Raw genomic sequence first — 12,579 nt, 5'->3', positions numbered from 1 at the left:
ATGCATAAGCCTTCGCTGTCTCAACTTGTGTACAACGCGATCTTCCCGAAGCCTCGCACGAACGAACCCTCGTCATTTGCGTCCCTCATCACTCGGCATCTGGTTCCCGAGGTTCGTATCGAAACGTCGACTTTCTATGGCACTCTCGACTGCATTGAAGCTCAATATCCGGGGCTCGACTATTCATATCCGCCACACCGAATGCGGTTGGGTCGTTTCACATGGCATCGGAAATTGTTCAAAGCGTTTGACGAACTAGGGTTGACGGAAGCTGAAATTGCTTCTCTCTGCCGTTGGGAGGGTACAAAGTCCGCCAGAGATCGCTACGAACGGGATGAGGCGGTCCAAGTGAGAGATACTACAGCAGACGACATTAGGGCCGCGACCCCGCCAATACCACCATCTGTGTATATTCATTCATACGAGCAGGAGAGTCCTCGAGATCAGCATGCTCGAGAACCAGCAGTTGAATGCGAATTCCCAGAGTTGGAGATCATATCAGAGCTACAAAGTGAGGAGGAAGATGAGTCAGAAACAAGCGACGATGGCGCTGAAATGGAAAGTTATGGCGTTACGTTAAACCGACGTTTGATACAGGCAGCAGAAGCCAGACAACAGGGAGCCGACGTTTCCCTCGACGAAGACTGGGAGCAGTGGCTGAAAGAAGCCTCAGAACGTAATGGATATACAGAGATGATCGATGCAATCAGAACCGGTCAACCACTGAACATGACGTTCACCAACTTGCCAGTACACTCACCCTCTTCCTCATCGTCAACTAGCACGGGTGAACTTTACACTCATAGAACCCCACGCCCGACGAATTCCAGCCAGAGATCCGCCCCAATATCAAACGGGCTTGGGACTGCTGGGCCAGCCTTACTGAGCCCTTCTATCACCACTAGACGCGCTGTCGGATCGTCGTCAAGCCCCGCCACGTAGGGCCCGAGGTACCCCTGACAATAAGCCTCTCAAAGCCAGTTGCTCTACCAATATCAACAGAGGGCATCCTATTGGCCTTTTCCTGAAAACATAATTTCTGATTGCCCGCCCTGGATGGATGGCTCGGCTAACATACTTATTCCATGATGCATTTTATGATTTGTACCCATTTCCACTCTGTTTTGTTCAATTTCCTTTCTTTCTCTCCATTCCTACCCTTGTTAGACTGGCGTTCACCCTGATCGTTACGGCTTCTCTGCATCATTTCCAACCCTCGCGTTTCTACAGGTGGTTCCCCGAATAGATTTTTCTCTTTTTGCTTGCACTTTCCAAGTGATTCAGCGAACCTCATTGTTCCATTTTCCATTTGAAATTCTGTTCTATGATTTTTTTTTCTTTTTTCTTTTTTTTTCTTTTTAATTTTCTCGAACTTTATGTAACCGGGAGGCGCTTTGCTAATTTAGCCAGTCCGTGATTTATCTCTCCTATGTGTTTATGTGGCTGAGGGAATAGCGTGTTGAGCGTCGTCGATTCGATTACTTGATATTTCTCCTTTAAAGAGGCTTTGGTTTATTTCTTTACGCAATTCTTTTTTCCTTGCTAGACGCCTATCATTCTCCTTGCGATGCATATGGGGCTACTGAGCAAAGGGGGCATGTCGAGTTCAACATCAAAATTAACATTACTGTATCTCAGTTAGTAAAAATGAAAATTACATCTCCAACAAATTGCATGAGCTAGAAACTGGCTTTCACCTTAGAACTAATTGGGTGTGTGGGACATGTGACTTAAGCTTCTCGTCATCTTCATCAAGGACAAAACCTTCAGCAAGTATGGACATATTTTATATTTTACTATTTATAGCCATATCTGCTTGACAAAACACAATAGCAGACACTTGTCAATCATGGGCAAGCTGAACTATTTTGTAATCTTTGGTCATCTACCCTGAGGAAGACCTCATCATGACGCAAGAGGGAATTCCGCGACTGGTATAGTTATAATGCTATACAATCTCCAGCAGCAAAAATGATACATGCAATATTTTACAGCAAGTTTGACACCCAGGAAGGTAAGATATCGGTCGTATAACTTACATCTAGGCGCCAACTGTTTACATTTGGTCATTATAAAACTAATAACTATTTACGCCCCTGAACGCAGGCCCAAAAGTTGTTCATCAGGTCCCCGATGGAGCCATCGTACCATCCCCAACAGCGCCTCCGAACCAGCCTCCACTGATTTCTTTTTCCGACATATCCTTCTTCGTGATTCCGCGACAGGAGCTATGCGGCAACCTGATTCACGTCTGCTTGGGCGGATATCGCATCCTCGGATACCCAGTCTGCATGACATCACCGCGTTACGACCGAAATGAGTTTATATTCAACTTCTGCATTGTTCTGGCTGAAGATGAGCAATTTGGCAGTTTCAAAAGCGTAGTGCAGAAGCTGGCGCATTTGATGTGCGGCCTGGAAGAACAGTCTGGGTTTTTGTCGAGAGATTTCTCAAAAGGTGGGGAGGGAAAAGTTTACAGTCTCTGTGAGACGATGATGGAGGATTTGAATAATTACTGCGAATGCATGATCCCAATTGGTATGGCATTCTCCTTCCTTAAAAATATGCCTTCCAGTTGTTTTCCTGGGTTGTTCTATAATCTTCCTATCCGGCCAGTAACTGAGTGCTCTCCCCAGATGAACTCAACACTTTGAATATCAAACTATTTCCTCTCTATCCCTCACCACCAAAGGTGAAGGCGTGGCAAGTACCACTCTTTACTGTTCGTTACGAAGCTTTCGTGGATGAGAGCTGGGATCTAACAATGCAGAGAGTGAGTTCTCTCGCGGCAATCAGTCGTGAGCTCAAATCTTGATTCTTTAGGAGGATAAATAATTCTTACTTCTAATTGTCAGATCGTACCTTTCATCAACGGCGTCAACAGCATTCGTATAATTGCCACACTTGCAGACGCAGACTTCTCCCTCACATGCAGTGCAATCCGACACCTCCTTTATTACGGGTGCATATTCCTCCTAGACATCTTCTCCTTCAATGCGATATATGCGCCAACAGCACAGTTCGGTTCAACCATCGCAGTGGATGAAGAAATGCAACGCGAATGCGCACAATATGTAAACACACGTTTCGCACGCACCCAAAGTGTAACAGCACCACAAACATTCACACCCTTCACGCCATCTTCCCTATCATCTGGCCCCAGATGCAGTTCGAAGGCCCAAAATGACGAACACCTAGATTATGATGAAATGTGGCCACTTACCGGCAAATCTGGAATCATGGGTGCCAACCAATGCGGCAGCATCGTTGACGGAGTCGGGCTGGTCGAGCTTTACGCTAGTCTTAGGCAGGGCAAGACTGTAAAGCAATGGTACATCGAACACTTGCACGAGCTTGCCTACATAGATCTCAGACGCTTCATTACATTTGGTGTGATAAAGGGGTTTTTGTACCGTGTGCATAAATATGCATATGCAACGAAATCCCCTGCACGGCCAGCTAGACAGAGTCGTCAGGAGCTTCCGTCCTCGTCGCCATCATCCTCCCTTTCACAAAGTACTAGGAATGGGTCTTTTACAGGCAGTGGTGTAGATATAGCGGGAGGAGGAGGACGTCGCTTATCTACCCGGAGTCATCGGTCAATAGGTTCACGATCCGGAAACGACTATGTCAGTACGATGATTGTATCGCGTGGCTCGTATGGCGATAACGACATCGCCGTTGAGGATGATAGGGAAGATGGGTATGATTTGGAGGACGACGAGGAGGTTGTGATTGATGACAGGTCATTGAGGAAATATCTCGATGGGGCGCACTGCTTTGATCAAATATGCACAGAGCTGGAAATTAGTGAGAAGGAACTTACGAATCGGCTGAAGAGGTATCCGTATGAAGTACAAATTATTGATCGCTAGGGTAGCAACTGAAGTTCCAAGTTCTAGTAGCTGATCCTTGCTTTTCCCCCCGTTACCATGCGGGAGAGTATATATTCGTTACACCTGGTCGGATGCACGCTTTCATGCTAGTATAGGAAACCGCTGTTCTTACACATGAATTCAAGACGGGATATTTGCCACCAGCCTTCCAAATTCCTAGAAATTCTCAACTTAGGTTGGCGGAAGGTGAGGATATCGAATGTCACTTTTCGGAGCACATAAAATGTGAGGTGGGTGGAAATAGAAACGAACAAGACTCAAGAGATCTTGTATTAAAATGCGGATAATATTTGAAACGCCATCACTTTGCACACTGAAGATCGAGTCCTTCCTTTGATAACAAAGCCCAGGTCCCAGTAAGCCCATCCCAAAACTTGCCCGTAGACGCCAACCGCTGGCATAAGACTACAAAGAACATGATAATGATACCGGACGCCATGAAAAGCGAGAATCCCACCCAATCCAGAAGTTCCATACCGCAAATCCCATCCCAGACGAGAGAGAAAGAAAAAAAAAAAAAAAAAAAAAGATAAGTTGTACATATCGCTGTTAAGAAATAAAAATAAGGAAAAATATAAGAAAAAAAAAATAAGAAAATCTCTTCCGCCTACTCTTGCTCCTCATCCCAACCCTCCACCTCCGCTTTTTCATACTCCTCCATCACCACTGGGTCAAAAATACTCTCATCCTTCCCTGGCACTGTCGTTTTACAATCCTTAAACACAGGCCCAATGCAATCAGCCCACCGCTTCCGGCGATCCATCAGCGTGCGTGCCACATCGCCAATGCCAGGTCTGCTTACGCCAATCCCCGAAGCACTGGATGCGACAAGATGGCTTCCGCCACCAGCTCCGCCCGGTCTATGTTTAGCCTGCGAGCCTTTCTTGCTCTTGCCAAGCGTGCGCGTGCGTTTGAGATACGCCTGCTGCACCTGTGAATCCAAGTCGTCGTGGATCGTGCTGTATTCTTGGTATGCAAGGCGTTCACGGGCGATCTCTAGTAGACGTGCTTTGCGAGACCCGTTGATGATCATTTGCTTCTTTAGCTCTGCTTGCAGGAGACGTAAACGTTCCGCGATATCATCGTCATAGTGCGCGTCGTAGTCTGGGTTATCATTTTGTCCGAAAAGCCCAACGTATCGAAGCTCGGCTTTCAGTCTCTCGTCGAGCTGTCCGTGTTCAAGCTTAGCGGCGGGTACTTTGAAACCGTTCGGGGAAGCATCAGCAAAAGTGGTGGCAGAGTTCAATGGTTTGGCCTCAGTTTCTACCCCAAGCAGATTGTCTAAATCCATTGCATCCCCATTCATGGTGCCATTCATGTTAGTATCCTCATTATTAGAAGTAGATCCAGCAGCACTTTCAACTGGAAGTGTGCGATGTTCGAAGCGCAACAACGAGTACAGGCGGCTGACTAGGGGTGGCGCAGAGATTTGTTGAGTTTCTGCGGTTTCATCCGTCACTTGGTCGATACTGCCGCGACCTTGATTCAGAGGTAACTGTTCTCGCTCTTGATTCGACGAATCAACATTGATTGACCCATCCTCCTCAGCCCAGATATCAGTATAGTGTTTCTTGCCTCGGCGTGGCATAAGGAAAGGAGTTGTGCGGTCACCCTGATTTTCAAAAATTAGTGGATTGTCACAGAAAAATACCTATAATAAGTGTTGACAATCAACTTACTCTCTCTTTGAGAAACGCAATGTCCTCTTCCGTGAGAGGACGAACATACGGCTCAATATAGGTAGCAAACGTATTGGCGCTGACTTGGTTGGTTGGTTTTGAAGTACTGAAATCTTTGTCTGGAGGGGTTCCTGTCATCAAATGGCTAAGATCGCTCTTTGGAAACTGAGCGACACAATATATCTCCTTCTTCTCCTCGTCTGTCATGTCAACGGTAACATCTCGGATATGATAAATGGTGGGATCATCAAACGTAAGCGGATCAGGGCCAAAAAATTGGTACTGCTGAACAGAGGGCGCAGGTTCGGGCTGATGGGAATCAGAACTATCCATCGAGTCAGGCGAACCTGCAGCCGAGAGCTGATCTCCGGCGCCGGTGGCGGTTGGAGATGGTGTTGGAGAGAGAGAAGAAGTGCTTGACACGATAATTTTTGATTTTTTCGATGGAGGCGAAGCTGTTCTGGTTGCATCTTTCCCACTGCGACGATGAGGGACTATATGCTAAGTTAGATCCAAAATAGGAAAACAAGAGCTGGACGGAAACAAATAGGCACAGATTTGAGGAGTGTGTGAATGCAAAGAGACAGATTAGATCCTATTAACACCAAAAGGAAGTTAAGTGAAATACAGCATGGCTGGAGCTAAGACAAGGAAATATGGACTTACTGTCTGACTTCATATCTGCTCCATCCTGTCTGGCTACAGTATGAGCTCCATGTGATAAGGGTCTCTCCTCTTTGGCAGCCCCTCTATCCTTTCTCTTCTTCAATTTACCTCCCTTTGAAGCCCGCCCCATGTCCTCATCATCGTCTGCCTCTCTCTTCATTCTCAATCGTTCTTCTGCATCTCGGTCTATTTGTTCGCGTTCCCTCAGTTCTTCAAATGCTTCCTTGCGTTTCTGCGATAGATCCCGTATTCCCGCATTACACGCATCGCTTCTGACTTCGGCCAACTGGCTCAGAGTTTTGAGGTGTTCAACCAACGACTCAAGAGCCTTTGGCTCGGGGATCTGACCACTTCCGCCCAGCTTATCGAGAATGTCGGAATACTGCACGGAGGTTGAAACCAGAATCTTTGAGATGTCGTTGTCTAGATAACCAATACCGGTTACGGTGCTAGTGCTGACAGAGCTTGGAGTGGTATTGCGACTGCGAGATCGTCTGACCTCGCGGCCCTTTCCTTTGCCTTTGTTTGCGAGCGGCGGAGGCATGTTGGCCGATACCTCATGGAGGTTTGCTTTCACAGTTCAGAGACTGAAAATGGCAGCACGTCTAGACAAGGGACGGACGGTATGAGACGCTCTCAAACTTGTTGCTGCAACGACGGGCTATTCTACCACGCCTTGAGAGATACCCCGAGAAAGTCAGTTTGCGAATCGAATCGTCCACAGAGAGCGTCTCTCGATGGTCTCTTAGACAGATATAGTCCCAGGGTAAGAGCTCACAAAGGATGGGAAGAGTTGATTCGCGCGCAAATTGCACAGCCTTCTCCAATTGGTATATCTCGACGATGTCTCTTTTTTAGCTGGTTGGTCGCGCATGTTTCGCGATGCTCTTCGGCCCATCAATTTTCGCCGTTCGGATAAAGTTAGCTCGCGAACTTGAGGTCATATATATCACGTGACTTGATATGGAGGTAGCCCGTATCTGGTTTAGCGCTGCTCTTTTGTACTGGGTGGTTGGTTGGACTCAGCTGAAAGTTGTGAGCTACAGGTTGAAGATAGAGAAATAGTTTGGTATTTTGGCAATCTTCTGGCCTTCATCTCCAGAGTTTGCACGCTTCGAGTCCGCTATGCTAGTCCCGAAGAGGGTAATGTAAGTTCTAGGAACTACTTGTGTCGAGAAGAAACTAATCAATGTAACTTCTGAATGTCTCGTCAATCAGGATTTTGTATGGTATTTATTGTCTGAAGGAGCTTAGCTTCTGCGCTTTGGGATAATCATCCGATCCCGTTCGATTAAGAAGCTGCCTATGTGGTTAGGAAATTTGGAATGATGAGAGGACATTCAGCTCAAACTATCTCCCATTTGAACATTGGATGTTTGTTCAGCTAACTAACAAGGGGGCGCATCTGTTGTGCCTCTGCAGTTTTTTTCCTTTCTCCCTTGGCCGGCCCCTTCCACAGCAAATACCGTGCGAATGTGTTTCTAGAAGAGGCGGAATCCGAGGTGCCACACCTTGCTCGGGAGACTTGCAGGAAGAAATAGTCTACATATCTGCTATGTATCACAAGTCGCGGCGCTGTCCTAAAATTTGACCTTACCCTTGTGGTTGCATGGACCGCTATTATTCGCAAGGATGAGTTCCACCTTCCAACGTCTTAGTGAGGGTGGTGGTCTGTTAACAGTCTGTACCACTGGCGATTAACAAAGGACGGCCAAAGTGTGCCCTATGGCCACTTATGTAGCTTGATGGCTACCCTACCGTGACTGAAACTAACCTGTGGGGTTAAGCTAACTGATATTTTGTCAACTAAATGGGACCTCTTGGGATAGGGACCATGGAATTTCAAGCACAACCCCGGTATCAGGCGCTTCCAGACGAGAGAATATCGGTTGCGGGCAATTCAGAGGCGAGTCTGAGCCAATGATTGGAGAGTGGTGTTTGCAACAACACCCCTTAGAGGCCCTATTAACCTTTGAACAAATCATAAATCACAACTTGCACAGTACAAAAATTCCAATGCCGCGGAACCCATCGACAGCCCTGTGGCTGGATAGGGTCAACCAGTCACAGCATGAGACCTAGGAAAGCCTCGAAATTAATTTTAGAACAACGATCCATACTCAGTTGACCTCAGGAGAGCTATGGAATAGGTTATGTGCCAAAGTAGGCAATTATGCCGGCTTGGGGAAGTACAGAAAAGTGTTTGGAAGTTTTTCACATCCATTTCTCGGTTCCAGAGAGCAAGAAAAAACATATCAGGGTACTTATATGTTGTATATGTTCCCAAAGTGGGGAATCTTGTTCCAAGAAAAACAAAACCATTCCATGCCAAAATGGACAAGAGCAAGAGTCTGGGGTCCAGATCTACGCTGAGAGACGTCAGATACGAGATGTCTATGCGACATTAAGTGGGATTGTGGATTAGTGACTTAACTAAGGTGCGAGGCTAGGGAGCAGCTGACTACTTGAAGAATCACTGCATGTAACAACAACGACAACAGCACCCGCGAGCAAATGCCAATAGCTTCATGATGTTGAAGACAATCCACTCCATGCTTTGAACAAGCGCACCCTGTCAACCTCGAACAAAACACTTCTCGCCCGCACCGCCGAAGACCCCAAAAAAGGCGTCTCAGTGCGAGTATCTAGATAGGCTGCTGGGGATGTCGCTATCCTGATACCCACTCCCCCTTCAAAAGGACAAGGACTGCAAGAAGGCTTTGCTGGTTCCCCTGCTTCACTGTTAGATGAGATAAATAATCTATGTCTAGTTGTGATCGTTATATGCATTTTTCACTGTGAGCGGCAAAAGTCTCCAGCCGCATTGCGATTTTTGACCACACTACTACGTAACTGCTCGATATACTTGTTCTAATTCCAGCTCTCAAGTCATATACCCTAATAAGCGTTTTTATTGTCACTAGAGTCTTACGGGATTCTTGTTAAAAGATGAGTAAGTTTTCCACCCTTGGACCCAGGGCACGACTACCTTCGGAAAATTTGTAGAGATCTCTCCGAAGCAAATTGCAAGATTTGAAGAAAAGTGGTGATATGATACATCCTTGGCTGATATATTATTAGCTGCAAATACTCTTGACACTGTGGTCTTCGCTATCCCCTCATCAGAAAGATCACAGTTAGCAACTCCAGTACAACTAGATGTGAGGAGGAATATGTCGACCCTCGTCTAACCTCTAAAGCTGGACACTAACGAAAGCTGTAAAAACACAAAATACAGGCCAGCATCTCCTTTGAACTCAGGATTGGCGGTAGGATCCGAACGCTGTCAACGACAAATGCAGGGGATGGTTTTGATATCCGAGGCTTGCTCTATGTAGCGGACCTCGATCCCGAAGATCCGTGTAAACAGATGACAGCCCCTTTTGTACCAGCAAATGCGACTCGAAAATCCAATCTTCCAAATGTAAATATATTGATATCGATTGCTCCTTGGGTCTCTCCCACGTGTACTTTATCTTTCTTAGCAGCACAGTCACGAAGTTCGCCACTTGCGTCCATCTTTTATCGACCAGATGCATCGACTGACATACCTCCTCCAATGGACGATCCAATCTGGGATCTAAATGACGGCGACAAGTGGAAAGCTGCAAATAAATTCCCTGTCTACGCGATCCCCGGTGAATATGGTACGACGTTGATGCGTGCATTGAGCGAGTATTCTGGGGATTTGGCTGAGGTTCCACATGGAAGAGACCTGGCGAGGACATTTGACGACGATGAACTTATTCGGTTGTATTCAAAAATTGGCCTAAGTAATACTTTTCGTCATATCCATGGAGTTCTTTGAACACGTTAAACTGATATATATACGTCTAGGGAGCAATGGCAGCAGCCTCCCAAGCATCTGGGTTTTCCTTTTAGCTGTGCTGGGGATTCTGATTGGTATTATCCTTTCCTTATCCATCGCCGTGCGGCTAGTTCAAATCCACCGACGCGGCGCTCTGGAAAGGCGAGTCGCAGCAGGAGAAGTTGATCTAGAGACATTGGGTATTCGGCGGCTGAATGTCCCTCAGAACATTTTGGATAAAATGCCACTCTACATACATCACGAATTGGGCAAAAATGAATTTCTGACGCCACCTCCAACGACAGAAGTAATGCCAAATCATCCTTCTGAGGAATCTCATAAAGGCCCCGTGGATCAGAAGAGACATTTCCTTCAGCTGGTATCACCTTTGAAGTGCATGTCAAGTGCATCGCAGGCTCTCTTTACACAGAAATTCCAGTCTCTATCATTGCCCACACCTTCACTAAAATCACCAACCACGGCTTTTAGTACCAACCAGCGAGGCCACAATCAGCTAGCGTTCTCACAAACCACCTGTTCTATCTGCCTCGATGACTATGTTAGCGGCGAAACCACAGTCCGCCAACTTCCATGTCAGCATTTATTCCATCCAGAATGTATCGACAATTTCCTCTTACAGAACAGCAGTCTCTGCCCAGTTTGCAAGAAAAGTGTTCTTCCCCGTGGATATTGCCCCGAGAAAATAACCCATGTCATGGTTCGCCAGGAACGGCTTGCTCGCCAGCTTCGAGAGGTTCAAAATCGCAACACAGGGTGGGTCATGATGATTCTCAGCCTATTACCCCAGCTGAGAGCCAATGAACGACGCAGCGGTTTCCGCAATCCAGTTACAGATATGCTACGGCAGTCGAGAAATGCCGCCCGAGCCACAGTTACACCTCCATCTACAACCACCTCCCAGCACCTAGATAATTCTAGACCCTCGAGACAGCTGCAAGAAGAAACGCGTGTGAGGGCTATGGAGATGTTAGGTGGTCATCCCATGGTTGCAGATGGCGAGAGGGCGCGACACTTGCCCCAGTCGAAATGTACGCCAGCTCCAAACATCCTAATCCATGTCACATATCCTCTTATTATGTATAATATTTCGTCCGGCCGAGGCACTGTGGTTCGTGCTAATATATCTGTTTCTATAGGGCTTAAAGTTCTCTATAAAGTATTCCCGGCAATACGGTAGGCTAGATATTTATATTGCTATTCCGCACTGACCCATGTCTAGCTCACCATGCTACTTCTTTTCCGATATATAAACATATTCTATGAAATTTTGAACAAACCATACCCGTCATACCTATCTAATCTTTGACGATGGTGTATATTCATATATATTCTTTTTTCGCCTCATGCTCAAGTCATTTCTGCACAATATTTTGCTCTTCCACGGAGCCAGTTCTCACCACAGGCGTTAATCAGCTGAATCGACTCAGGGGGAGATTGAACGCATTCAATTACTTACTCAATTACCCTTTCCTATTTCTAAACTTTTTTTTTTTCATTTATTCTTTCCTCGTGGCTGATACCCTTTTCCTAAATTTTTGTGGATGCGGAAATCCCCTGGGGGTAAGATGGATGTTCTGTTCCAATCTCCCAAACCACTTCACTGTTCCCAAATTATATATTCTCATTGCTAAACATATTCTTCTCTGTCCATCTGCTTCCATGTAGGGAAATTCCGGGAGATAATTATAATATTTGTCTCGAGTGAGGTGCGGAAATGGTCTTTGAATGTTTTAGAAGATAATGAGTAGAGTTCGTGGGTACTGATGGAAATGTGGGATATCTGATTATGAGTTTCTCTACCGAAGCACTACATTTTTAGAAGTTTTTAAATATTATTGAGTTACCTTGCATTTCTCAAGTAGGTTTGCTAATTTTTGCTGTGTAAATATCTATTAAGACGAGCTGACACCACCTTTAAAATACAAATCTGTACATGCATTTAAACGGAATTAGCGAAGCAGGAGGACATCGCAATTTTGAAGCACATAGACTTGCTCAATATCCAGCGCGCATTCCAATCCGATGTGCAGGAGGTTGGCGGCCCCTTTTATAAGTGGTTTTGAGAAGCCCTCTTGCAATAAGCGCATCATGTGCGGTGCAGAAACAAATCGTAGCTCTGGGCTAGCATATGTTGAGATGCCATTTTCAAATAATATCCACCTTGTCACCTTGACCTTAAGAACCGCGGACCAACATTTTGCCCTGTTGTCCTAAGCCAAGCCTGTGAGTTACTAGCAAATATATATATATATGGCGAGACGTAGTCGAAACGGAGAGGTATGGCTAAAAGCTGGAGCATTCGGTTTGAGGGACATGTACATTCATATATGCGTTCCGGGTCTCGTCCTGGTGCAGATGCACACCATTCCTCAGAAACTGATGGTGTTCATCGTGGTTCTGCCTCACGGGTGTCATAACTCCATAAGGAACCAACACAGCAAGAACACGGCCGACTCAATTGTCCATTCATGGCAACACATGTTAGTCTCAAAAAGGCTGCTGGATGGTG

General features: G+C 46.1%; 5 protein-coding genes across 5 annotated transcripts; 3 read left to right on the top strand and 2 right to left on the bottom strand.

Moving 5' to 3' along the window:
• Window positions 1-942, top strand: PADG_03865 (uncharacterized protein; the record flags this gene model as incomplete). The annotated part of the gene is made up of 1 exon (XM_010761330.1): window positions 1-942. One exon carries the CDS (start codon window positions 1-3, stop codon window positions 940-942), a length of 942 nt encoding a protein of 313 aa, XP_010759632.1.
• Window positions 943-1,971: 1,029 nt separating this feature from the next.
• On the top strand, window positions 1,972-3,875 carry PADG_03864 (nitrogen permease regulating protein NPR2; the record flags this gene model as incomplete). Its single annotated transcript, XM_010761329.1, has 4 exons — window positions 1,972-2,014; window positions 2,107-2,538; window positions 2,637-2,773; window positions 2,856-3,875. 4 exons carry the CDS (start codon window positions 1,972-1,974, stop codon window positions 3,873-3,875), a joined length of 1,632 nt encoding a protein of 543 aa, XP_010759631.1.
• Window positions 3,876-4,503: 628 nt separating this feature from the next.
• PADG_03863 (histone acetyltransferase NGG1) lies at window positions 4,504-6,785 on the bottom strand (the record flags this gene model as incomplete). Its single annotated transcript, XM_010760914.1, has 3 exons — window positions 4,504-5,508; window positions 5,576-6,069; window positions 6,242-6,785. 3 exons carry the CDS (start codon window positions 6,783-6,785, stop codon window positions 4,504-4,506), a joined length of 2,043 nt encoding a protein of 680 aa, XP_010759216.1.
• A 2,405-nt stretch (window positions 6,786-9,190) lies between these two features.
• Window positions 9,191-11,247, top strand: PADG_03862 (uncharacterized protein; the record flags this gene model as incomplete). Its single annotated transcript, XM_010760913.1, has 4 exons — window positions 9,191-9,194; window positions 9,323-9,402; window positions 9,480-10,014; window positions 10,079-11,247. 4 exons carry the CDS (start codon window positions 9,191-9,193, stop codon window positions 11,245-11,247), a joined length of 1,788 nt encoding a protein of 595 aa, XP_010759215.1.
• A 772-nt stretch (window positions 11,248-12,019) lies between these two features.
• On the bottom strand, window positions 12,020-12,485 carry PADG_03861 (uncharacterized protein; the record flags this gene model as incomplete). Its single annotated transcript, XM_010761328.1, has 2 exons — window positions 12,020-12,280; window positions 12,390-12,485. 2 exons carry the CDS (start codon window positions 12,483-12,485, stop codon window positions 12,020-12,022), a joined length of 357 nt encoding a protein of 118 aa, XP_010759630.1.
• Between the last annotated feature and the right edge of the window lie 94 nt (window positions 12,486-12,579).

Source organism: Paracoccidioides brasiliensis, assembly GCF_000150735.1.
Source record: "Paracoccidioides brasiliensis Pb18 unplaced genomic scaffold supercont2.4, whole genome shotgun sequence".
NCBI classification, from domain to species: Eukaryota; Fungi; Ascomycota; class Eurotiomycetes; order Onygenales; family Ajellomycetaceae; genus Paracoccidioides; species Paracoccidioides brasiliensis.
The sequence above is the reverse complement of the archived record's forward strand: the minus strand, read 5'-3'. Positions and strand labels throughout refer to the sequence as shown.